This window comes from Paramormyrops kingsleyae, chromosome 2 (genome assembly GCF_048594095.1).
Source record: "Paramormyrops kingsleyae isolate MSU_618 chromosome 2, PKINGS_0.4, whole genome shotgun sequence".
NCBI classification, from domain to species: Eukaryota; Metazoa; Chordata; class Actinopteri; order Osteoglossiformes; family Mormyridae; genus Paramormyrops; species Paramormyrops kingsleyae.
In genome coordinates this window covers 33,478,783-33,505,300 of record NC_132798.1, presented here as the reverse complement: position 1 = coordinate 33,505,300, position 26,518 = coordinate 33,478,783, and the positions used below count along the sequence as shown (strand labels likewise).

General features: G+C 44.6%; 1 protein-coding gene and 1 long non-coding RNA gene across 8 annotated transcripts in view; both read right to left on the bottom strand.

Annotated features, from left to right (window-relative positions):
- Nucleotides 1-521: 521 nt before the first annotated feature.
- The window catches only part of nos1 (nitric oxide synthase 1 (neuronal)), a 68,184-nt gene continuing 42,187 nt past the window's right edge, over nt 522-26,518 (bottom strand). The window contains exons 2-29 of one of the 7 annotated variants that reach the window (XM_023828975.2): nt 25,521-26,305; nt 24,247-24,361; nt 16,728-16,862; nt 14,155-14,300; nt 13,872-14,034; nt 13,377-13,468; nt 12,342-12,483; nt 12,093-12,232; nt 10,546-10,720; nt 8,732-8,833; nt 8,076-8,270; nt 7,772-7,857; nt 7,104-7,248; nt 6,169-6,273; nt 5,961-6,019; nt 5,666-5,782; nt 5,134-5,308; nt 4,735-4,873; nt 4,512-4,590; nt 4,211-4,404; nt 3,628-3,797; nt 2,956-3,166; nt 2,439-2,526; nt 2,089-2,210; nt 1,847-1,995; nt 1,529-1,723; nt 1,320-1,438; nt 522-929 (exon numbers count right to left, since the gene is read on the bottom strand). In XM_023828975.2, the coding sequence (XP_023684743.1) occupies nt 914-929; nt 1,320-1,438; nt 1,529-1,723; nt 1,847-1,995; nt 2,089-2,210; nt 2,439-2,526; nt 2,956-3,166; nt 3,628-3,797; nt 4,211-4,404; nt 4,512-4,590; nt 4,735-4,873; nt 5,134-5,308; nt 5,666-5,782; nt 5,961-6,019; nt 6,169-6,273; nt 7,104-7,248; nt 7,772-7,857; nt 8,076-8,270; nt 8,732-8,833; nt 10,546-10,720; nt 12,093-12,232; nt 12,342-12,483; nt 13,377-13,468; nt 13,872-14,034; nt 14,155-14,300; nt 16,728-16,862; nt 24,247-24,361; nt 25,521-26,182 (4,236 nt within the window). In that variant the 5' untranslated portion in view covers nt 26,183-26,305 and the 3' untranslated portion in view covers nt 522-913. Of the gene's footprint in view, nt 930-1,315; nt 1,439-1,528; nt 1,724-1,846; nt 1,996-2,088; nt 2,211-2,438; nt 2,527-2,955; nt 3,167-3,627; nt 3,798-4,210; nt 4,405-4,511; nt 4,591-4,734; nt 4,874-5,133; nt 5,309-5,665; nt 5,783-5,960; nt 6,020-6,168; nt 6,274-7,103; nt 7,249-7,771; nt 7,858-8,075; nt 8,271-8,731; nt 8,834-10,545; nt 10,721-12,092; nt 12,233-12,341; nt 12,484-13,376; nt 13,469-13,871; nt 14,035-14,154; nt 14,301-16,727; nt 16,863-17,081; nt 17,308-24,246; nt 24,362-25,520; nt 26,306-26,518 lie in introns of those variants that run through there. The other 6 variants (XM_023828973.2, XM_023828978.2, XM_023828977.2 and 3 more) reach the window with 6 other exon arrangements.
- On the bottom strand, nt 9,310-10,078 carry LOC140587617 (uncharacterized). The gene is made up of 2 exons (XR_011989269.1): nt 9,562-10,078; nt 9,310-9,386 (listed from the first exon to the last, which is right to left on the bottom strand). It is a non-coding gene; the product is annotated as an uncharacterized lncRNA (long non-coding RNA).

Genomic DNA, 26,518 nt, shown 5'->3' with positions numbered 1-26,518 from the left:
AAAGAAAGCCTTTCAAATAAGCACACTATAGACGTCTTAGTATGATGCAATACTTACACACTGTTACCAAGAGCATTTCCCCCCCCATAAGGAAAAAGTCAGACGGTTAATGACTGGTGATGGTGTTGATCTTCCTGGGTTTCTCACCCTCATGAAACAGTGGTTATTGGCTAGCATCTTAATGCAGCCTCAGTCTGGACACCAATCCTCAAAAATCAACGCCCCTAACAGCAACAGACAGTGTTGGGTGGGGGGGGGGGGGGGGGACCAGGCATGCACTTTGATGGACTGTCAGCAGGGATGCTGAATCCCATTTGCTTTATTTAAGGCGCAGCAGCAAAAGGGGCCAGCAAACTAAGCATCAGGAACCCAATGTTATGCCTCTCCATGTTGTCGTCTGTCTTAATATCTGCTGCGCCATGTCAGAGGAAGCACCAGTTGCACTGGCTTCCTTTGCAGTGTGTACAAACGGAACCCCACTCTTAGATACACCCATGTTAGCGTCATGAAAATACTCCACCTTATCAACCAGGCATTTATTCTCACATTAAATATTTAACATTGAATATACTGAATACGCCGCATACTGCTGTCTCTCTCATGCATTGTTACTGAGACAGCTAGCAGGTTGGGGGAACAGTGCTTCAAAGCAAATCAATTTCAAAGTAATGAAGAAAAAGTGCATTTGGGGGAAGAAAAAAAAACCCCACAACCTCTGAAAATAACATTGAAAATGATTTCCACAGACCAAGTGCATTGCCTAACCATCGCAAAGCATAACTGGTAGAAAAATGCATTGGTAATAATTTACAGTATAAAACTTGGCACAGTATTGTTGACTAGCTGCTTGGTTTACGTGAGTTTCCCCTTCAAGGGATCCAATCCAGGTCACTTGGCTTGGTCCTGCACATTTCTATGAACAGAACACCCTGAAATATAAAATGAAGATGGGCTGCTGTAGTTATTCCAACACTCACAAAAAGCAGCCACTAGATGCTATACAATCATTGAGTCAATCCACCCGGACTTGCTTATACCGTACAGATAAGTACTTGTACAAAAGCTCTTATCATGAAATGTCCAAATGTGAGTGTGGAAAACAGAGCCACTTGGAAAACCATAATCCTGTTAGATGCAGGCCCTTCAAACTGTAGTTTCTATGGTTACCATGCTGATTTTGTGGCATCATTCTAAAAGCTGGAGCTTCTTCAGATTACAACTACCGGCTCCCTTCTATGGTACCTCAAGAAACAAATGGGGATTTCCTCAGGACAGTAAGCAATTTGACCCATGAAACCGAGAAGCTGCAGAAAACTTACTCATCCGAGTCCTTCTTGCTCTCCTCGATGAAAGCGATGGATTCCGACCTCAGCCTATTGGTGACCTCGTAAGTGCGCAGGGTGACCCCAAAGATGTCTTCATGGTAGCGGTTTTCGTCCTGGAATGAGATCAGTGTGCATAGTAAAAGGACATCTCAGAATCAGTGCTGACCTTGTGCCTGAAGGTTTCAAACAGAGGAAGCCCATACGCGTAATTTGCTGATGTAGAAGCCAGCATCCTCCAGAGGCATGTTGCCCTGCAGCTTAACAATCTGCTGGACGGTCTTCAGGACATCCCCAGCCATGGTCACATCCCCACACACATAGATGTGACCAGCCCGCTCCTTCAGGTAGCTGTAGACTGTCTCCGACAGCTGCTCACGGAGAATATCCTGGACGTATTTCTGAGAGAGACAGAGAGTTGTCATCTTTAGAACTTTACCCGTGGAAGACTTTCAAATGCCCTTGTTAGTAGCAAGACTAAATTGGCCAGCTTGCTGATGAAGTTAGCCAAGCTGTGTTCCTACCTTTGGTTTTCCTGGCTCTCTGGAGTAGGCTGTGTACAGTTCTTTGAATATCCCCTTGTTTTTGGCCTGAATCGTTTCTTCTTTGTAAATGTGATCGATTTGTGACTGCCGACATCCAAAGACGAGGATCATGGGGCACGCTGTGATCCCTGGACCGTAAAAAACACAGACAGGCCTCATTGGCATAAGCCACAAGGCACACCCGACCAAGTGTGAAGACATTAAGGTCAGCCGAGACCCACCCCTCTGCTCCAAATCATGCAGCCTCTGTTGCCAGAAGCTTCTGAAGGGGGCGATTCCAGTTCCTGGTCCAATCAGGATACATGGAGCTTTGGGGTCTTTGGGCATCTGGAAGGTTGGAGCTCTGGAACAGATGTTTGATCACATATTCACACTGCTTACAGTGATTAGGAAAAACTATGCCTTACTCTTTAAAATATTCATGCCTAATATCTTTGGAGCAACTCCCACCATATTTACCCTTTAGTCAATGGTATGTGTGTAAAAAATAATACATGGTCATAAATTTATTGCAGAGCAACTCTAATGGAGAATAAATGGTTTCATGCATCCAACTTCAAGATAGTCTTACCCTCTAACAAAACATGGGACCATTTCGTCAACCTCTATCCTGTTCAACCAGGAAGAGCAGACACCATGGTGAATAGGGCCTTCACTATCTGCAAGAGATGATTACACATCAGTGTTCCTCTACCGTCCCTTTGAAATACACAAGCAGTAACAATGTCGGGGGTAAAGCCGTTTAGGAGCTTAACATGAAAGGCTGTTGTGTTAAGGTACTTAACCTAAATTGCTCCCCAAAAATAAATAAATAAAAATACAATTCAGCTGCTTAAATGGATTAGAGCGCAAGTCGCTTTAGATAAAAGTATCAATTAAAACTCTACAAGCAAATGTTGATCTTTAATCAAAAGCAAACTACTCCGTTTGAGAGGTTCAAAATGACTTTCCTCAGGTAATTTAGCAAAAGTACAGTTTAAAATGGGTTTCCATCTGCTAAAACATATTCTGTTTAACAAGCTGAAATAACATCATTTTACTGAGAGCTTAAGGTTTAAGAGAAAATGAGGCTGAAGCGTTTCCTTCACCTCTGGTGCGGTAAGACACCACAGCCACTGTGAGGTGGATCTCCCCAGGGAAGGTGTCCGGCGAGGAGCTGATTGAGTAGTAGCGTGGCTGCAGTAGGGGCAGCTGGGTGAGCAGGAGTGTGGATGGGATCTGAAGGGAGGGGAACTCCTCCAGAACCTCCACCATGGTGGCGTTGTTGTACCATTTCCACTCCTCATATTCCTGCAAGCCCTGGTGATATTGGATTGTGGACAGCGACAGTCAGTTCTATGCTTTCCATTTTGTTGAAATGCCTTGGGGAAGTATTATAGATATGACTGTTCTCATCCACAGCCAGATCCAAAATAACCAACAGAGAAGCTTGCTTTGAGAGTATACCAGAGCATAAACAATGATTTTTCAGAACGTTTTCAGAACATTCATGAAATGGATATTTGATTGTGGGTGGATTCATAATTAAATGTGTCTGTGGGTTACGGCATCTGAACCAAAACACACATTATCTATGAAATATGACAAAGGAAATGGACCAAACAAGAAAAACTGGAGGTGTCCTTCAGTGGATCTCTTGTGTAGTTGAGGTGAAATTTGATTAATTAATTTGGCACTACAAGTCAGCTTCCACGTCACATGGATTTGTGAGCGGTCCTGTAAGCTCCACCGATCCCTACCCAGAATCACTTTGGTTCTACCTTGCTGAGGAGCTCGAGCTTCTTTTTCTGCTTTTCATTGCTGGCCAATGAGGCAAACTGCTGCAGGAGGAGAGGGCTGGGTGGAGTTGTGATATCCAGGAAATATTTGAAGGCCTGATAGATGGTACAAGGGGGAATACGAGTCTCATCTGTCCAGTTGCTGATCACACCTTGGAAGGACAATAAAGCAACACAGAACATTAAAACAAGAAGGAAAGAAAGAAAGAAAGAAAGAAAAAAAGAAAGAAGGAAAGAAAGAAAGAAAGCATACATTAATCTTCCAAGAACACTGACCCGTATGTATGGATTTTGGTGAATCAGAAGCCAGTCCCATCAAAACAATGGGATGGGCAAACCCTGGCTGGGAGATTGTCACAAGGAACAATTTACAGACACAAATTTGAGATGCTTTTGGGCTGAGAAAACTGGAGTACTTGGAGGAAACATGGCAAAAACAGTACACCCACAAACTCCAAGTCAGGAAGCAAACCAACAAAACAGGGAAGTACACAGTTTGAGAAAGGATGTTATACATGCAAGTATCTGGAAAACATGCAGCCGCAAATATCAGGAAACAGATTACCTAAAGCTGTGCTTCTCTCTTCTAAGAACTCCACCTTCATAATCTGATTGACAGGTGGAGCATCTTCTAGCTTCTCAATGAGTGAGTTCACCAAGTCTTCATGGTTGCCAGCAAAGACGCCCAGGTGGTCTCCAGGGTGGTACTTCAGGGTGTCATGGTTATTTGTGTGGAGTTTCAGAAAGATTGTGGAACGACTGGAGGGGGAGACATTCAGAAGGCAAGTGTTAACTTCTCAGTGACGGTCACACTTCTGCCTAATGTGCAAGACTATGACCCATCAAAGACAGATTGGACCACCTACTCAGATTTAGGACTTTGTAGGTTTTGTCGTTTCAGCAGCTTTGCTCCATAAACCTTCTTCTTATGTATGTTGTACAGTGCTGTGGGTAGAAACAAAAGCGGTAATAAATCAGGAGGAAGTACATACAGAACCTGCACAGTGTGATGAGTTTGATGCAGCAGTGTGATGCTTGTATTTAGCCAGATTCATGCTCTGTATGAGCCATTAATGAGACAACCTTTACCTTGTGTCAGCTCCGGAGCCTCAGCAGTGTAGGTGAGGCGGAACTTGCTCTTCTTCCAGCTGCGGTCATTGCTGATTAGCGAGTCATTGGCCTTCTCAATGTTCACATCATCACCAACGCAGAAAACGTCACAGGCAGCCTTTAACAGATGGCAAGTCAAGGGACTGATTTTGGTGAGATTAAACCATGCATGGCACTTTTCTGTTGTCTGTTGAGATGTAATCAATCTACAGACACCTAGAAACATCGACCCAGCAGGATCTACGTTTATCCTGTCTCTATGGGCAAGACTTGCAGCCGTCAGTCAAGAGGATGATTGATTTGATCTTCGTAGAAAGATCTCAAGGTCACTGTGACCTCTCCAGGTGTAACTGACCCCCACATACCCCCCGCTCCCACCTTAAAGACCTTCTTGGCCCATGTTCTGAAAGACTCTTCCTGTCCACAGAGCTCATCCCCCTCTCCCATGCGTAGGATGCGCTCCCCACCGAGCTCCTCAAACAGCGTGTCCACAGCGTGGGCAAAGGCACAGAAGTGTGGATAGGCCCTGGAGCCAAGGCCAAACACAGAGAACCTGCACGGAATGGGCAAAAGCAATCATGTGGGCTCCCCTTTGGACTCCTACAAGCTCCAAACAGCAGTAAATATGCGGTGTGTCATGCTGGTTATTTTTTTTTCTTTTTTTTTTTTTTTACATGAAATCGTTTCAGGCCCTCTTCCTCAAAATGAATTTTTGCATCAAAGAGGAGCTCCACATACTTAAAACACCCACAGAAGACATCTGTAGCTTTACCCTCCCACACAGCATAAATGTAAGCGCGTTATGGGTTAAGCCATTAAAGGTAAGATCCATGCTGATTTTGCTGATGAGATGTGCATGCTCCTCCATCCTATCAGATCGATGCCAGAGAGCCAGTCTCTGGTAATTTACCTGACATTGGCGAGAGGACCAGTACTCTCGAAGTTGACCTTCAGCTCTGGTTCATCACTGGAAGATTTGCGTGTGTCTGAATACGAGGAGACACTGTTGAAGCGAACTTTGTAGCTCCTGCAAGGATGCGTTGGGTTGGTTGGGTGTAAAAAATACAAATTGGGGGAGAATTAGAGTGCAATGATATGCAATGCAGAGAAACAGTCGAGGAAGTGTATGTCACTGAGGATAAAGATAACATCAATATCTCTGTACCATACTGTTGGAGGACTTCAACAAAGGAATGGTGACTCACTTTCTGTCTTCTGTGTTGGAGGTTGGATGTCTCATTTCCATCAAGGCAGCGCCAAATTTCTAAAAAGCAACAGGAACTTACAGCCAGCCCATTTCTTCAATGGATATTTTTCAACACGACGTAGATACGCTTTTTTTAAGCTATTGATACGAGGGGGATATAACCGGTCACAGCTACAGAAGCAGAAAATGAACCCGTCTCTCAGTACCTCTCCGTTCTCAGGTGGGTCTCCATTTCCAAATGTACTGGTCACCACTATCACTAAGGTTTCATGTTCCAGATCCACGACATCATAATCATCCATTGACATCACCTGGCACACAAAAGCAAAATGACAGGGACGGTTGTCAACTCCTATATTTTCCCTTTGACACCATGTATTGTACCCCTAACAGAATCTAGAAGTACCCCTAAGCAAGGCCATTTAAGGCAAATACACACACACAGCAAACCAAAAACTTTTCTGAATGAACAATCTGCCCAAAAAGACAGATGTTATATATAAAAACTTGACCTTTCAGGCAGACGCAACATAATATGTACTATAACAAGCTTTACACTTCTGGCTGCAATCACAATTCACACCCATGGGTCTGGCTAAAATGAGCGCCTGCAGGCAATGCTGAGCTCAGAGGCGGCAGCATTTGGACGAGGATGCGAGGATGCGAGGATGTAAGGATGCGAGGATGCGAGGATGTATGGATGCGAGGATGTATGGATGCTCGGCGCAGTCATCTGTGTTTGACACCCCGCTCCCACATCACAGCCTTACTCTATGACAGAAATCAAAACTGACATCCTGCAGGGAAACTCAATGACAGAAAAATGTCTATTAATCTTGGTATTTCTTTTTAAAGGGCCACATTTTCACACCTGAGCGTTCTTCCTGATTTTGCTTTAAAAAATAAAAGTGTAACATGCTCGGAGGAGTAAATTCAGTTAAACCTCCTCTCATGTTCCATTTCATGGAGGAGAGGGGAAACAACAGAGCATACCACTGGGAAATTTGTCAGTGGTGTGGATATTTATTTGTACCCAGAGCTGTTTTACCAGGTATGCATGCACACATGCATGTATATTTATCATTCATTAATTTTTCTGAAATCACAGAGAAACAAACACAAAACGAAAGGCGGGAGTTACCTTGGCATCAAAGGCGTGCTTGAAGATCTCACATAGGGTTTTGGCATAGACCTGGGACTTCCCCGTTTCTGTGGCATACAGTATGGTGGACTTCACTCTCTTTGCCATGGCTTGACCCATGAGCTTGGCAGAGAACTTCACTGCCCTGTGAATGTGATGTGGGCTGTAAGTGGTGGGGGGGGGGGAGCAAAGGCCTGAAAATCTTCATCCCTCCCCATCTTAAGGCCATTCATGGACACCATATCTTCAGAAGTGCTCTCAGACAGGCACCATATTTTGTGCTAAATCGCAATGGCAGTCGCAATTACCGTAATTACCTCTCTATGTTTCGGGGCAATCATGGTAATAGGTCTATAAAAACGCACCTAACGAGGAGCTGATTACCCCCCTCGGCGATCATCGAGTGGATTACATTGTTAGATACGCTGTCTCCACTTGCGTCCCCCCTGCACCTCACCTGATGCTCTTCATCTTCACCTCAAAGTGAGGGTAAAACGGGATAAATGAGCCCAGCAGAGGCAGCGCATGTCTGGCTGCCCAGTTCTGTTCAAAGGTGTGATGAAGAGCATGCAAAAAGCATGTGGACTCCCATGATCACAGACAGGGGAATGCTTAGCATGCACCTATCTGGAGAAGGTGAGAATGCTGCCCCCCCTCCCTCCTCTTACTTTGCCAGCTTCTTGAAGCCAATCGCTCTCTTTTTTGTTGGCGTTCCATTCACTCCTTTCCACACATGAGTGTTCCATGGGTCGGGCTGTAAGAAACAGCAGTGTGAGTAGGGGCTATAATTCATAACGTCGACCTTATTAGCCAATGATATGTTTTGCATTGCTGAGTGACAGGGGAGAGGGCATTCTGGGGACCAGTCAGATTCCAGCTGGGGTCAATGCCCCTGTGGCCCTACTCCTGTAAACGCCCCTGTGTGGGGTAACCCCAAGACGGCTTCCCAGTGGGCTCGTTTTCCCCACAGACCTGGTACTCAAAGGAAGGCGTCAGTCGATAGTTCAGCATCTCCTGGTGGAACACTGGGGTGATGCTCCCGGACATGGGCGGCACGATCCACACCCAGTCCCCGGGGCAGCCCCCCCGGACCCGGAACTCATTCTCCATGTGCTTTATGAAGGATTCGGTAGCTGAGTGGTGATCCACTATGGTCACTTTGGAGCTCTGGGGAGAGAACAGGGCAAACGGGAGTATGAGGGGGCTGAGGTGTGAGACTCATTTCCCACCGCAAATTGCGATTTTCGGACCACGTCATGTCCTGTTTGCCAGTATGTCAAAAAATCTCACAGCCTGGTAAAAAAAAAAACATCACTTCAGTCTGCTGTTGTGACTTAATTGAACCAGTCGTAAAGACTGTGGCACCCTGATTGGGTTTCATGCGCCTTCGCAGTTTCATAATTGTTTTTATTTCTAATCCGGCATGACATCTTTCTATCTCAGGTGTGTTCCCTGATGTCAAATTCTCAGAAAAACAACAGTCTTCCAATTCAGAATCAGTTTCTGTCTATGTGACACCTCAGAAAAATGAAAAATAAACAGTCACACATTATCATCAACCAGTCGTGGTTGATTCGGGTCCTGGGGAATGATGAAGACAACTGTGTTTTGGGAAGGGATGACGGCACCTGGAAACTGTGGAGGACTGCAATGTTTATCTCAACCAGCGCCTGGTCTTTCCACAGCGATGAAGTCTTCCTGGTATCTAAAGTCATTTTTTGTGCCACTTCCTGCATTACACAGCACAAAAATACAGGTGAGGTTTACAGTGGCAAATTAATGTGATGCTGTCAAATTGTACCAAGTTCTCCAAATGGCCATTTGAATTCAATGACACAACATGCATTTAGGATACTTTTTTCTGTTAGAAGATTCTGGCTTTGGCTGCCTGCTTAATGCTTTAAGTAAATATTCAAAGTAGGGATGCACCGATACCGATACCGGTATCTGGTATCGGCCTCGATACCACATTTTCTAAAGTACTCGTACTCGTTAAAAGTCCCCCGATACCGGGGACCGATACCACGGTCTAAGAAATGTCTATGTTTGAGTGGCGTTTAAGGGGTTAATCACAGGTGCCGAGTGCTTGTTAGTTTATTCAAATATTGTGCACTAAATAGCAAAGTTGTTTATTAATGCCCCTTGTGTTGTCCAAAGTGGCAGATGTAGCTGCCCTTCGGTATCGATAAATAACGGGACACAGTGCTTCAGACGGGTGCTTATCTCTCTTTATTTCGCGCTTGCAGAGCGCCGTTGAGCCTTTAGTTGCGTAGCACCGTGAAACTACACAAAAAAAACAATAATCGAATAAATGTCACAAATAAGGTGCACATTTACAAAGAACCAAAAAAGAAATAATTTACAGTAAAATTAATAAGAAGAGCTTATGACATATAAAGCGAGCCCATACAACTTCGAAATAAAGTACAAAAATGCAACATGTGTCAGCTTCACATACCTCGCTCCGCTTTACCAAAGGGTACTAAGTTTAAAAATTGAGCTGAATCAAACTGCATTCACCAAAAAACTCAATTTTCTCCATGTACTTTGAAAGAACAGAAATCTTCACGCTTCTCCCCGATGAACTGATTACCCTTTTTTTTACCCCACCCCTCACGGTGTAATGCACGTAACACGTACAATTAATTTAAAGAGACACAACACCATTTTGCGGTCATTTACAGCAGAGTTTACAACAAACTGAAAAAAATACTTGAGTTGCACTGTCACTGTTTAAATTTTTTTTATAATTATTTATTCTGTAATATGTTGCATACAACATGCTTTTCATTTTAAATAAATGTTCTTAATTCCAAACTAGTCCCTTGTTTTTTTTGTTAAATTATATGACTAAAGCTGTTACCTGAAAATTTAAATCATGTTTTTATTAAGTACTCGGTATCGGTATCGGCGAGTACTGAAATGCAAGTACTCGTACTCGTACTCGTTTTCCAAAAAAGTGGTATCGGTGCATCCCTAATTCAAAGATCAAATAAGGCAGCTGAATTGGACAAATGCATTGAGTTACTGATACGATATGAATAAAACCACTGAGCAGGCCAATAATTAATCTAGCAGTATGCTACGTTTAAGAGAGATTGCTAATGGAGCATAAAGTCTTAGGCCAAACAGTAAGTCTTTGAAGAGACTTGGTCCCCCATTTAAAGAGTAATTTTCAGTCTTGCAATGTACTCCTCCTGTACTGAACTTTCATTTCAAGGGTCTCAATAAATACAATGTTCCAGCTCCATCAAACAATTACTTGGTCAACACTGAAAGCTTTTCATTTCGCCTACAATAAACAATTTGATCGGTAGAAGCTTTTGGGATATGTCAACAGTGGTAGAGATTTGTTTTCTTGGGATGCTAGACAGTAATAAGAGAAATAGCTGTAGGTTTCTCTGGCCAAGGCAGTCAGTCACCCCAGCGATGGTTGCAGTACCTCAAGGATATTGTAGCGAGAAGCATCACAGAAGTCACGCACGCCAATCTCTGTGCCCATGTACCAGCCGCTGAAGGGGCAGCCAGTGAACTCCAGCCCCCCGATCTCCAGCAGCATGTTCGACACTGCAGGCAGCCCGTACCACTTCAGGTTCAGCTCTCCAAACCACTCAAACCTGCATATGAGTACAACGGAGAAAGGTCAACTTCGCTGGATGAAGATTTGAACTGTAATACTGGACTTTGAAGATGGATCATTAACCTGTACACAGATTCCTTAATCCCAGTTAAGCGGATTTCATTTTTAACAAACTGGTTTAATTATGTGATCCTGCTCTGTTTGCTAGCAAGCCCAAACCACAAGCTGTTCTTAACCATGGAAGCTGGTAAGTGGTCTCACAGCATCAGAATGTTCTTGAATGTAGTGGATAGCAATCTTTCCCCATCAATAGGTAAATCTGAACTTTTGCAATATTACCGACTTGACATTTAGTCTTGAATTGACATTTAGTCTTGTTTACTGCACATCTAATGTCTGTTCCTAATTTATTTATACACTGTTGGCTGTTCTTTGTACTGTGTGCGGTTGAAAAAGTAGGCATCGCACTGCACTTGTTAAATGTGGCAAATAAAACACCTTGAAATGTTTCGTTTTGGTTGACTCATTCATCTTGAACTTGCTGCCAACTGCGATCTTTCGTGACCCAGCCTGCCAATGGACAACAACCAGTTTAACAAGTCGCTACGCACAAAATTCTTTGTGTTTGATTACTTTGTGTTTGTGTTGACACCAGGGGCTTAGTTAAAGATGAATGGATAGGGGAGCTCAGTCTATACAGGGCAGGCGTGATGGCAAACTTATACATAATATAAAATGTTATTCATGCTATTCATGACTTAAGTCAATAAAAACACATTTGGGGGAGCTAAAAAAACACGTTTTAAGGGGGCTCCATTTTAAGCTCCCCAAAAATAGGCCTGACGACACAGCCTGAATGAAAATATGTCTATATATTATTATTTATTTATTCATTATTTTAAAAGGAGCCTGCCCCTTTAAATTTGGTCAGCTGATGAAAGCACATGCAGGTTTTTGGCCAAAACCACTCAGACATCTGTAGGAGTTTCAAACACAGAAATGTCTGGCCTAGGTTCCATCTGGTAGCTGCTTTGGAGATCCTGAGCCCCCATTAATCTGATGAACACGTCCCTGCTGCTGCCACAGCAGAAGGCTGCAAGAATTTCACGCGACGGGGCGACATCAGACATGTCAGTTGCACGGCCAAGCTGGCAGCGTCCCCAGGCCCTGTTGATACAGTTCCAAGGGACACAGCCAGCCTAAGACTTGGCAACCAGTGCCTCACATAGGCATGCATGTCCCTCTAATCCAATGGCCGCACAGAGCTCATAAGCATGTGTGTCAGCAGTGCTGAGGGGGAGCCGTTTATCCATCCATCCATGGTAGGCACCGTTAGCCCCAAATCAGTCGGAGAAAATGACATGGATGGTTATGTGTCTACATTTCTTCCTCCTCTGAGATGGACTCACTTGGGATGTGTGATTGGCACCTCCATCACCAGGTCATCGGGAATCTCAAAAAGCTCGGGATCATTGCCGTTGGCTTGGAGAAGTAGGGGTAGGACATCAAAGCGTCCCTTTGGTGCTTTCCACCCTTGCTGTATGGAGATCTGTGAGAAGAGAAAAAAAATGTGTTAAAACGGACGGATTGGGCAGAGAGGTAGGCATGAACTTTATTCATGTTGTTGCTTCAATCTGCAAGACAGGCTCACAGTTTACCTCAGTCAATTCAACGGATGCTGGATCTCCCAAAATGGATCCATCGGGCTGTTTGTAGCCCGCATACCGAATTAACTGGCTGTTCCAGATACGGAAATCGTGCTTGCCATCTGTCCTCTGAGGAAATATGGTAATGGCAGACCTACAAATAGAGCATACATTGCATAATAGTGAAAGATTTACGTGAGCACACAGTCACAAAACCCAGGAGTCAAACTTGTTAATTGAATTTCCTTCGGGCTACTAACAGCAGCGGTTGAGAGGTGGGCAGTGTAATCGTGTCTTCCCAGCATCTGCACAATTCCTCACATAAAATCCAGGTATAGAAACTACTTATTGCTGACTGAATATATGCATAGAAAAGTGAAGAAATAAAGCTTTGGATGTGCTGAGCTCTCAGGACACGTCTCACATTTGACTTTTCAGCTTGGTTTGTGTTCTTCTGCCATATGTCACCATTTCACAGGGTGTCCATATTCCTGCCCTTGTGGACCATGAATTGATAAAACATGGATAGAAATGACGGGTGGGAGGATCTCAAGCACAAGAGGCTTGTCAACAGTTATGCTCATGCAGATCTACAATTTCTGCTCTGCGCTTGATATCCTCCCATATTAGCAAACAACCGATTCCCAGGGCAGTAGGTCATATCGCCATGCAGGAAACAAACTGCAAAGATGACTCCCCCCGCCCCTACTGCCACACAAATTTAATCTTCACAGCTTTCACATTCCCTGTTCCGTCTTCATGACGTGTGCCCTGTATCCTGACAGCGAGGCAGGGCAAGGCCAGCGCCCCCAGGCTTTGGGGAAATCAGCAGGAATTAATCAGACGGGTTCATGGAGCCACTACGGAGTATAATAAGACCCAATGAGGCGGATCAGTGGTCGTCAGCTAACGAAAGCTGATGGGGAAGGAAGGGGGAAAAATAAAAAAATACATACGTACATACATACACACACATCTCTCTCTCCCTCAGTGGGATCGTCTATGGGAGATGGAGTGTGTGGGAGAAGGAGCCCCATGGAAGCCTACCTGAGGTTGCCTTTGTTGGTGGCGTACTTGATGTGGTTACAGATGTAATTAAACATTCCATGGGCAGTCGTGCAGTCCCTAGCATCAAAGACCTAGCAAAGACAAAAACATGCTCTTTTATATAACCCAAAAATATCTGCAGTATTAATACTGGTCAGCATGAAATAATCATTCACCATTTGTTCCATCTGCCACCTTTCATTCAATTCTGTAATTTAACTTGAAATAATAATTTGAAAAAAGCACCAATGAATGCAATGAGTTCTCTGTGGTTTATCCATTCCTTGTGAGTGACTGAGAGCATGTGGGAGGAACTGTTCCTCAAAATTTTCTGGTCAACATTACAAAGTAATTTACTAATTTGAACTTCTGCACTTTCATTTAATACTGCAATTTATTTGGACATAATTGGAAAGATAGACCAATAACTGAAAGTAATGAGATCTTATGTGGTGATTCCACACAGCGCGATTAAAGATCATAACTGCTCCTCACCTGAAGTTTGGACCACTGGATCCTTCCCACACAGCGCGCCGCGTTCCTCCAAGCATGCTTAGCACCATAGATAAGCTCAGTGTCTTTCAGCTGGTAAGTCCCAGAAGCCTCGATCTCTTTTGTGACCTCCTCCAGCCGGTCCATATGGGCCTTTGAGCCAAACCTGCCCACAGAAGTGTTCAGAACCAACACTTTTGACAACTCAAGTTCTCCACCATCACAACACTGAGTCAAGAATTTACCACCACTGTGTTCCCTTACTCCAGTGTGAGTCCTGACTTGCCTTTTTATGGAGGTGTAGTACTGGTTGATAAAATCAGTAGCAAGAGGAAGTAGCTCTTCTTTGGGTCGGACCTCATCCGGTCTCCTGGCTTGCTGATTTGGGGTCATCACGGACCCAATACACACTTTCTCTGTGCAGATCGGTACCTACAAAATAAATCAGCAAAGCTTTAGCAAAGGATTCACATGTCCATAGGGGTACAACGGTACATGGATTCATACCGAAAATTGTCGTTACGGGTCTTTCGGTTCGGTACAGTATTATACAAATGCAGAACCTTTGTGTGTTTGTTTTCCTCCCCTGAGCAGCATTCGGAAAGGGGCGGAACTGCGTCACTACGCACGCACGTCCTAATGTGAAGCAAGAAGTTGTTCATGTGAATACAAGTAAAGCACAGATATTTTTTTAAATGCTGCACCATAATGGATATTTATTTTGTTATGCTTTGTTTTTTGTGACAATATTTGCAGCAGTATGGACAGACACTTCTTATTTAAGACAGTCATATTTCAGTAAACCAGTGTTTAAAAAAAAAAGATGTAATTTATGTTTTGTTTCTTTTACCACCGCTGTGCTGAAAACATACTGAACCGTGACTTCAAAACTGAGGCACGTACCGAACCGTGACTTCAAAACTGAGGCACGTACCGAACCGTGACTTCAAAACTGAGGCACGTACCGAACCGTGACTTCAAAACTGAGGTACGTACCGAACCGTGACTTCAAAACTGAGGCACGTACCGAACCGTGACTTCATAACCAAGGTATGTACCAAACCGTGATTTTTGTGTGCCATACACCCCTAGTGTCTATCCTATGCTCACACAATGCATAATGAAAATTGCAGCCATCAATTACAAAACACATACAACCTCGAATTATGGTAGAGCATATGACAGGGTTCCCCAACTATGATCCTGGAGGGGCAGTTTACAGTTTGCCGGTTTCCCTGCTCAAACATGTTAAATCAGCTAATTACCAGGTTTAGTAAGTGTATCTAAGCAGGAAAATCTGTTGCACATTGGCCTTCCAGGAGTCTACTGTCCTACAGGTACAAGCTTGGCGAGCATTCTGCCTTATGGAGGGGTGGCGGGGGGGGGGGGGGGTACTCCACCATTTCACTAAATCTCTTAACATACCCAGTGGTCTCGCTGGGCCAAAGAGTGGAAACTTTCAGTCCAATGGAGTGTGACTAAATGTGATTGGGATGCAATCATCCCAAGCAGCCATCGATATAGCACGTAGATTACAACCAAACGGTCATGAGTCAAAGACAGCTGCTGAGAAAAAAAGCTTTGCATCACTGAAATGAGCCGCGTCATCTGACTGGGCCACTCGCTCGAAGCACTGACCCATATTGCACATGATTCATGATTCATGAATGAGGGTCTGATGCACTTATGCTGTAAGATGCTCTGGAATGGCAACACTTGATGAGTCCATTCAGTGATAAAGGTGCAAGAAGTCATTTTAAAACCAGGTACAGTGGTACTTCAGTTCTCGAACTCATTAGAACTCAAATTTCTTAAAAGTCTAACCAACCAGTTCGAAAAAAAATTAGCTAGAACTTGATCTGAATTTCAGAAGTCGAACCATGAACGCCGACCTAAGATAACTTGTGCGGGGAGAAATGAGTCACGCAGCACGTCTCTCAGCAGAAACAAAGGGTAACAGCGTAATGCTTCAGTCTCAGCCTCACATTTGCTGTGATAGCATGGTGCATGTTTACACTAGCTGAATACATATATTTAGACAGTAAAAATACATTTAGACAATGATAGACAGTAACAGTAATTATTATTATATTATAAAATAAATTTAAAAAAAGATTTCTAATTAATTTAATATTAATAATAAACTATTAATACATTTAATTATAATAATATTGTCGTGCTGAGCAGGGACGGAACGGAGACAAAGGCGCAGACATCAGGGTATCGGGGAATACGGGGTTTAATTACAGGTAAGGCAGGCAAAACACAGACGGACAATACAATGACCGGACTGGGGAAACAAACTGAAACGCGGACAAAATACAGAGGACTAATGACAACAACCAGAAACAGCTGCTCACATGGGGATTCCACACGGGGTTAATGAAGGGGCGTGGCACACGGAAGGAGCGGACGATCGTTGAATTGATGTTTTTTTTAACTTTACACATTGTTTGGATACATTTATTTTCTTACTTTACAAATTACTGTTTTGATAAATGTGCTTAGATGTGTTTATTACAGTATATGCTCTTCTTGTTTTATCCGGTTCATTTTGTGTTTAAATGCTAAAAAAAAACATATTTCGGTGTAATTTTTTGGGGCCAGGAACCAATTAATTGGTTTTCCATTATTTCTTATGGGGAAAATTCGATCACAACTCGAACTTTTTAGGATTCGATCCGGAGTTCTGAACGGATTAAATTCGAGTTCTGAGGTACCACTGTAGTTCAAACAATGAACATTTTAACAACCGACTCCCCAAAGAATTAAACCTGTAATCCTGTCGGCAGTTGAATATTTCAGTAATATTAAAGCAGGAGAGCCAGAGATACTTTGATAGAAACTAGCACATGGCACCTTGCTGGAGTTTAGATGCAACGTGTCAGTGTACAGCGTCCCGGTCTCCCAGTTCTTGACCTTCATGAAGCGAGGGCACTTAGACGGACTCCCATTCTGTGAAGGCTTCGTGGGGGACATCACGCCTTGAGATACCTGCAATAGATTAGAACAGGCAATGTGCAAAGTTAGTGAGTTCTGTGGAGAGATTACCAGGAGAATGATGGAATGCAAAATGAACTAAACACTCCGGAGAAACATTAGCCATAAATCCGTGATATCTACAGTCTGACAGATTTGAGTTGACACAAATAAGAATCCGTCGTCAGCCTTTCGCCACTAAATTAGCAACGCAATATGAAAAAACCAACCCACCTCCCACGTATCAAATAAAAGGTCACCTACATCATTAAACACTGATATAATTTGACACTAATTAGGGTTAACTGATAGGGGTGAACCGAATATCTGGCAGAACGAGTATCCGAAGCTGCTCATTACTGATGAGTATCCGTGTTGATCTTCAGCCAGAGCCGCATAGAGAGAGAGTTGCGTCGACCCCGTTCACTACAATAGACCTTTTTTTACAGCAGCGGAGGATCGTGATGGAGCCTGTCAATAGTTCCCGGAAGTGAGCGTCAAATAATAGCAGCGCAATGGAGCCGCAGCAGAATAGACCATTTGTGATGCACTTTAATTAAAGGGTAAGAAATTAAAAAATTAGATCGCATATTATCAGCACCTCAGTATCAAATTAACGTGCATTAAAACATTTTAGCGGATTATCCCCCACTAAATTACTATATTTATGGAACGTTAACAGATAAAGTTAAAATACTGGATAAAGTTAGCGACACGTAACTTTAACCACGAACAGATTAATAATGGTAAAATCCGTTCTTTTAGTGCTATCTTGTCCAGCGTTGTGGAATCAGAGGAGGAAAAGGCTTCTAAACGTGATTTTTACATTATTTGTAGTTACATATTAGTTAAATATAATTTGGAGCGTGAGATCTCAACTCCATGGGTATTGCAAGCTTTTCCCCGTGTCTTAATTTTTAAATAACCAAATATTAAGCTTCCATGTCCTATGGTCTTTGTGAAAATGTGTAAATGCAGTATTTGAATATGATAACCTCACTTTTTCCAGAGTAAGACTTTTACTGACTTGAGGCACCCGACTTGACTTGAGAATTTTTCTCCTCTCTATGTTACTGGGGAAACGGTACATTTGTACCCCGTTTTCTGAATGATAGGATCATCCCCATGCAGCATAGCAAACCACAGTGGACAATATATGCAAGGACAACATAAAGAAAATGGCATAGACAAGCTTGGCATGGTATTCATGTTTGAGTTATTAGTGATTATGTCATTAACATTATTTAGGTCCTCAGGCAACCCTAGCCGTTAGAAGTACCGAGATTAACTTTTTAATAAACATATTGATGTAACTACATACACATGTCGGTGTGCTACATGAATATTGTAAATCAGTGCATTTATTGACTATTAAATAAAATCTACATGAACCACATGATGATTCAGCATTCTGCACTTCCATTGACGTGACTGTCTCTCTACACAGCTCTGTCCTCAGCATTGCTCTCCGTTGTCTCATGGCATTTCAGGGAAGCAGCGATGCACATTGGCCTGCTATTCATACTGGCCTTCCCACATAACAAGTAATTACACATATTCTCCTTGCGTACTGCATGCAACAATAAGAAAGTTTTCCAGATATCCCAGAGTGATCTTTTTGGTGTTTGGGTTGGGGACAAACTGTTCTCTTTTGTTTAATAGCATGCGTTTTAAAATCTCTTGGTTTGTTGTGCTTAGACAGCTTGTTTACTTACATGTACGTTTATTTACATGCAAATAGGCTTGGGCAGTATCTAATCTAATTTTTAATACTGACCAGACATTATACCTTGGTATACGGTGTTTTCAAAAGAACGCTATTCCTGTATTTTGAAATCTCGGTGATATGGGTATAGGGAGCATTGAGGGCCGCATGTGTTTGAAGGGGCAGGGGGTTCAGTTTCAATGTGCTGTCTGACCAGCCTCTGCCTGTGCTGTCTGACCAGCCTCTGCCTGTTCTGTCTGACCAGCCTCTGCCTGTGCTGTCTGACCTGCCTGTTCTGCCCGTGCCTGACCTGCCCGTTCCTGTGCTGCCGGGGCTGCTATTTCCAGCAGCTGGTGTGCCCGAAGTCCCGGCTCTGCCTGCTGCTGTGCCCGACATCCCAGCCCCGGCTCCGCCCGCGCCCGACGCTCTGGCCCTGGCTCCGCTCGAGGTTCCTCTGCCTCCTACTCCGCCTGAGGTTCCTCTTTCTCCGCCTCCTGTTCCACCCGCACCTAATGGGCCGGCTCCACCCATAGAGGCTCCAGCTCCAGTCCCCCTGGCTCCAGATCCAGTCCTCGAGGAGGTCCCGGATTATCAGATCACCGTTCCTCCTCCCTTGATGGAGGGAGAGGAGGAGCTTGAGTGGGACCCCTCGGGGACCTCCCTAATGGCCCCAAAGGACTCCTCCAGGAGGAGGACTCCTCCGCCATCGCCGCAGCAGGGTCGATCCTGGCCAGGATCCCACCTGTTTGGTGTCCCAAAGACGGAGAGGACATAGATGCAGGGGCTGGATCCCGCCTGCCCGCCCTGCCCCCTGGCTCGCCCTTTCTTGCCTTAGCTGGGGCTCGAGGGGTGCCTGTGGGTCCTCTGGCTCCTGTTCGGTAGTCGCCTGTTATGTCCCCCTCTGAGGACTCATCGGCCGCCTTCAGTCCCACCTTTGCGGCCTTGTCGGTCACCTGCAGGTTCCCCTGCCTCGGCTCGTCAGTCACCTGCAGCTGCCCCCACTACAGCTCATCGGTCGGCTGCGCCTGTGCTAGCGCTGTGGCTGCGCTGTCGCCTGCTGCAGCTGCTCCTCCCTCCTCTCCTGCACCGTGGTCCCCTCCGACTTCCACCTTGCCTCTCCTGGTGCCCACTCCTCATCACCTGCTTCACCTGTCCCTCCGCCTGCCTCCTCGCCCCTTGTGAGATCTCCTTCAGCTCTGGCCTTATGGTCGCCTCTGACCCCTCCGGCTGCCACTCCTCACCCACTGTGGTTCCCTCGGGCTCCCCTTGGTCCCCCATCCTTTCCTTTTCTGTCCCCTGGTTTCGTCCCTCCTGTCTCTGCTCCTTGTCCCTCTGTGTCTCTCTTGTTCTCTCCTGGCCCTTTCGTTCTGCCTGTTGGTGTTTCCCTGGTGGCTCCTTTTCTGTTTTGTCTGTCCGCGTTTCCCGTTCTGTGTCAGGTTCTGTCCTGGTTGTTGCCCTTGTGCATGTTTTGTATGTCCGTGCTGTTCCTGGTCCCTCGTGCTTGGTCTTGTTTTCCAGGTCCCGTGTCCCCGGTCTCGTCTCGTCCGTCGCCTCCCCTGAGGCACGCCTGGAGTGCGCGCCTTTGGGGGGGGGAAGGTTCTGTCATGACCTGCTCGTATGATCCTCGTGTGTGCCACGCCCCCTTATTAACCACGTGTGCTACCCTGATTGCAATAAGCTTTTTCAAGTGATCTCTGATTAGTCCTGTGTATTTTAGTCCGCATCTGAGTCAGTTTCCCTAGGTCTATCATTGAAGTCTCATTGTGTAGTGTTGCCGTCCGTTGCCTGTTCCATGTCTCTGCTCCCTTTGTCGATTAAACCCCGTATTCCCCAGTCCTACGTCTCCTTCTCCTGCTTCCCCGTCTCGCGGACCGCTACTGATCCTGACACAGTACAACCAATTTATTTTAACACTTACAGCAGAAACACTCAGTGTAGTGGCAGGAATGTGAAAAAAATGCAGCGTTAGCGAGGCTATCCCCAGTGCTGAGCCCAAAGCTGCAGCTAACATTTAAAGCATTGTTTTCCAGCGTAATCCCATGTGATAAATCATTGCCCAAATGGAAAGAAATAACAGGTATGGTGCCATATTATATTGCAAAAGATATGGTCCCTTTACACTGTGGGGAATGAAGCGTTTGCTGTGATGCTGTACACCACTGATCTAAGCCACAAATGTGCTTCCAAGCCACAAATATTTCGTGTTCAGCTCAAGAAATCTGAAAATTTTGGGGTTGCCAACTCTCACTCATCTGGTGTGACACTCATGATTTCAGAATCTCAGGCTCACACAAGAAAACTTATGACAAATCTATATTATTCCATTATAAACCTAAAGCTAGTTACATCAAACACGTTGGGGTAGTTTGCAAACCCTATACAAATTTTATTACAAAGTAATAAAACTGTTACATAGGTGTACATGCTTGGGCAGCCTTGTCTCAAATTGAAAATCTCATGTCAGCTAGCTAACCAAAGTTAACAACCCTGAGATTTTCTTCCATGGAGATTTTTTCATGCATCTTTTTATATAGTCATTAAACATAATTAAATTAACAAATACAATTTGCAAACTAATACAGCAACATGTTGCAACAAGTTAATATACTAAAGTACATATCTGTAAAAATGCCTACTTAAATACAGTAACAAAGTACTTGTAGTTAGTTACTTTACACCTCTGATTATTATTAAGGTAAGGAATATGATGCAGGTTTCTGGTGGGCATTTTTTTTTTTTAGTCCAAATTAAACAAATGTTAGTTAAAACAAGACATCCATCCATCCGCTTAAACCCAACTGGGGTTGTTGGGGGGGGAGCCTATCCCAGGAACAATGGTCGCAGGCAGGAACCAACACACTGCAGGATGCACAAACTCACACAATTATGGGGGCAACTTAGATTTGCCAATTAACCTACTGCGCATACCTTTGGACTGTAGGAGGAAACTGGAGCCCCAGTGGAAACTCATGTGAACATGGGGTGAGCATGCAAACTCCACACAGAAAAGTCTCACACCTGACCCGGGGACCAAACCCAGGACCTTCTTTCTATGATGCAGCAGCACTAATCACTGCACCACCCTCAAAGAAGCCATGTTATTTTTAAAAAAAAAATCCTGACTAAATTGTGAATTGTCTGAAAAAAATAGTGATTATATTTTTTCCTCATAGTGCCCAGCATTAACTGGTGGTCACATTTACATATGGTTACATATGGATTGCTAATGTATTCTTGGTGCAGCATACTAAACTTATGTGGGCGATGTAAAACAAATAAATATCATGAATGGCCTCCTCTGGTTTGTAAATTCCTTGTCCTTTTAAATTAAAAGATTTTTATATGGGAATATCCACAAAATCGTCAACTTCCAGGTTCAATCTCACCCATGCCCAACAGTAAACCCTGCCCATTCCGGATATGCATCATGGCCAACAGTAAGCCCTGCCCATTCCGGATATGCATCATTTTCTTGGTTAAACAGATAGATTGTCCTGTACTTGCTCACCCTTATTAACTGACCTGGTGATATGGTTATACCTGTTATTTATTTCCATCTGGGCAATGATTTATCACATGGGATTACGCTGGAAAACAATGCTGCTGGCTGTATTGATGGATGGGTGTCACTAATTCATCCTTTCATTAATTGCAGTGAATCATCTTTGCAGGAGACTGTACATGTTGTCTTCTGTGGAAACCAGAGCACTGATCTATGAATCAAAAGGAAATATGGTCTTCCCTCTCATCACCACTATCATCACTCAATTGCAGTTATTTGTAAATGATTCCTTGCAAAATATGAGCAAGGTAATTGTAGCTTTTCCTGAAGGGATAAATGCAAACAAGAAAGTCAATTAAGCTTTACTGATGGCCTCTATTCTCGTGGGAGTCGGAGGAGGGTGTCCCCCACCCAAATTGATTAGTTTCCCTCCGCTCGCAAAAACAAGTTTTCGCAACTGTTATGAAATTTAAATGGTGTTTAAAAAAAACACTACCAGGTACGATCCTCACGAGGACGTTCAATTCTGCACGACAACAATGGCCGCCTTTTGCTTTGAGGGACAAGGAAAGGTCACAAGCTGGCTGTTCGATGGGGTGCAGGAGTAAGAGTGAGAGCAAGAGGAATCACAGCACTGTGAGATCTCAAATTTCAGGTCATGCTTTGGCGAGGGGGGGTCATATAATTCCTTTGCACCTTCTTTACAAATGGCAGGGATATTATCTCTGGATTTGCACCTTTGCTAGCAAGAGCGTTTCTGCCAGTATGCCAATATCTCTGCCATCATGTTAGATGCCAAGTCGTGTGGCAGTGAGCCAGAGGTCTGGATGACTCCTCTCAGAAAAAGGAACAAAAAAAGAGGTTTACTGAAAACAATTTTTTGTTGAATGGAGAAAAGCACTACAGAAGAACCAAGAGAGGTAATAGGCTGAGCAGTGATTAAGTAACTAAAGGTTCAAATGCTAGGATGGGTTCTGATCTTGTACCTTTGAGCTGGGCATGTAAATTATTTCAGCACAAATCCAGTATGTACAGATAATATTTAAAATTGCCCGTTGCTGTGGAGATGAACGCAATTTGCTAGGAAACCATAAAAAAAAAAACTTTTCTGAAGGACTTGGAGGTGACTTAAGCTTATTTTACATTAATTATTACATTCAAAGCTATTTGGACTGATAAAACATTAAGCAAGAATATGGCAAAGATGTAAGAAAGGAAATAGGCTATCAGCACTGCTTGGAGTCTCTTCACCAGTATTGGACTGAAATGCGAGTTGACGTTAGTCTCCCTTTGGAGGTTTGTGTCGGTGGAGCTGAATGCTCCGACCGTGGGGCTAAACGTCAGTGATTTGTGCCGCTTCAGCAGAGACCTTCCCGCTTCCGCCACACCGGCTTCCAGGCTCTCCAGCTGAACCTGCGGAGCCCGATGGGGGAACCTGAGTCCAGAGCCTCTGCTTTCCTACAAAGGCGTGGGCCTGCAGACCTCATGCTATGTCTGAAATAACCTTAGTATGGTTCATACTGTTGTATGTCAGCCATCAATGTACCACAGTATCTGTCTCTACGATACTATCATTCAGCATGTGTAAAGTGTAATCACAATCAGTGTGACTAGCCAAATAACGCCTCCTCACCTCATCACCCAACAGGCTGATGTTTTGTGAACATTTTCGCACAAAATGGCTGCTGTGACATCACTCAGGTTGTACAGAATTTTCAGAGAAGCTGAGGTCATAGCAAAACTTCTTATTTGCTATAAATGTTCATATAGAGGGACCTCACAACACTTACCAACTCCTATTTTCCTTCCAGAAGCTATTTTTTACACCATGGAAATTTCTCCATCGCCTTCCTGCAATGAATCCTAATATATCGCCCTCCAAGTGTTACACGGCTACCAGTTGTGGAGAGGCCAAGAAGCAGGAACAGACAATGGCAAGTCATGACGGCCCCTCGCTATCGCAGCTGTGTGCCCCATTCATCATGCTTCCTGGACCCCCTCCCCCCAGCCCGAGCCATCATCACCACCCCATCTGGCTCCATTCATTCAACCCTTTTAGCATCAGAATCACAGTGAGTGGCCTGGGGACATTAATGGCAGGTAATGATTATGACAATTCCACCACAAGCCCGGCATGACGTATGCCTCAGTTGGCCAACCGCGAACCCTGTGTGCCTCGGGAATGCTGCTACCTTCTCGTCCTCGGAGTAGGGGTTGTTGAGTACTGTTGGTGGGTCATCCCTTCTCACTGGGTCATCGAGGGCCAGATCTGCATTGGAGGCCAGCTCTTTGCCCATCACAGCAACACTGCAAATCACACAGAGTACCGGTTAAGCGCTGCACGTTTGCACCATCCGCCACTCCATCCCGCCAAACCAAAATGTCCCCAGGGCGTCACCCAGGGCGGGACGCAGTCGTAGCATGTGCTGTGTCTCCATCCCCATTGCCAGGGAGGTAAACAAGCCCATCGGAGTAGCAGATTTTGTCAGAGATGTGGGATGACTCATATATCAGCAGCATGACACTGAGGGAATGCAAACTTTGCGGGGGTGGGGTGGAGGGGGCTGTGCCAAGGACGCAAGATGCGGATCTGGTAATGACTTGACGAATGTGATGCTCATTGACAGACTGTGGTGTGATACATGGAAGGTGGGCGGTGCCAGGGGGCGGGTCTTCAGGGCCACATAGGTGGCAAGCACAACAAACCCATCAGAGCATGGTGCATGGCTTTCCGTTTTCCGCACAAGCTGCTGAAGATCTTTGTATTTGGGCTCATTGTGCTGAGTGATGCGAAAGCTGAGCTTTACACTTAAGGTCCAGCACTATCCCGGATGCAGTGGGAATTCGAGTAGATGTTCAGACGTTCATATTGCCTCGGTGTATTGTCAAAAAATATGAGCTCTCAACCCACTTCTACAGTTTTGGGAAACGGTGCCTTAGTGTAGAATAAAATGAAAAGGATCCTTTACGTGCTCATTTGTTCAAAAGAAAAGGCTCCATCTGACTCATTGCTTTCAATTCTTTTCAAAGTTCAGTGTCCAGTAACCCCTTTTTCATAGATGTACTGTATGGGGTAGACCAAAGGAGTTAGCGAACTCATATCTGCTTTCCCCTGCTGCTTTTTTTTCAGAAAGGATGTTGTCTTCTAAAAGCCCATTTGTTTATATGCTGCGTTTATCAAAAGATTATTCTGCATCCATGCTATTTAAGTGGGGCTTTGTGCTGAGCAGGAGGAAGAGGATGCTCTACGGCTGTCCTTTCACGGGATAGGATGAGTCATTTTAAGCATGTTCTTTTATTAAACAAATGGTGGGTTCATGTGCCTTGAATGTGCAGCGCTTGCTGCAAATATTTAGAAATCAGATTCGTATCACCAGCACATACTGCTGCATAATAGAATGCCAGTCAGACTCTGTGTATAGGTGCATAACACAAGTACAGCTAGTGAATGATGACGGGTCTTTACCTGCCCACTTGGACTTCTGTGTCTCTTGGGTCCACCCCATTGATATCCTTCTTGCTGTGCTTGAGGAGCTTTAGAACAGGCTCTATTTCCCTCAACAGCTCCTTGTTCTCTTCAACGCCATTTAGGAGGGCATGGCAGTCCCCGGATTCCCCTGGAGCAATCAGTGAGGAGACCATGCTGTTCATCTGGATGAGAGTGCTCTGCTCCCTGCTTGGGGAGAGGTTCTCGATTGCCCGCAGCTGCTCCTTGTTGCCCTGCATGGAGCCCTCAAAGGACCTAGGGAAGAGTGGCCGAGTAACCCTCACAGTCTTCTGACGCCCGTCTCCAGAGAAGGTGGTCTCCAGGTGGGTAGTGAAGCCCTCTGGCCCTCTGAGGATGAGCACGGCATGGCTCTCAGGTGAGATGTTCTTGAGGGTCTCCAGTGCCCTCTCGTAACTCATGTCGACCAGGGGCTTGTTGTTGACGGCCAGGATGATGTCTCCAACCTGGACCAGGCCGCACTCCTCCGCTGCCCCACCCCGGATGAGATCCGACACAATGACAGGCGGCTTGCACACCCTCTGCTTCACCAGGAAACCCAGACCCCCAACCTTCCTCTTGAAGAGCCTCACCGAGATGATGTTGGGCTGCAGCTGGTAGACGCTCGGCTCAGGGTCCTGCATGCTGCGGGTTTTTCAGCAGCTAGATGAATAGGAGATGTGATTGAAATAAGTTAACTTTAGCTCTGTGATTAACCAAGTCGATCGAGTTTATCTTCCTCTCCACTTTTTTGAGACTGGCATTCCCTGAGATAAGAAAGAGAGATCATTTGGACCGATAAAACATTAAGCAAGAATATGGCAAGGACGTAAGAAAGGAAATAGGCTATCAATCAATGTAGATAAACAGTATATTCTATATTTATTTCAACAAGCATTTGATCCTGGGTTTTCACTAGTAGACTAAGGTCACACTGAGACTGCATACAAATCTGTTCATCTTGTAATAAATTTATATTG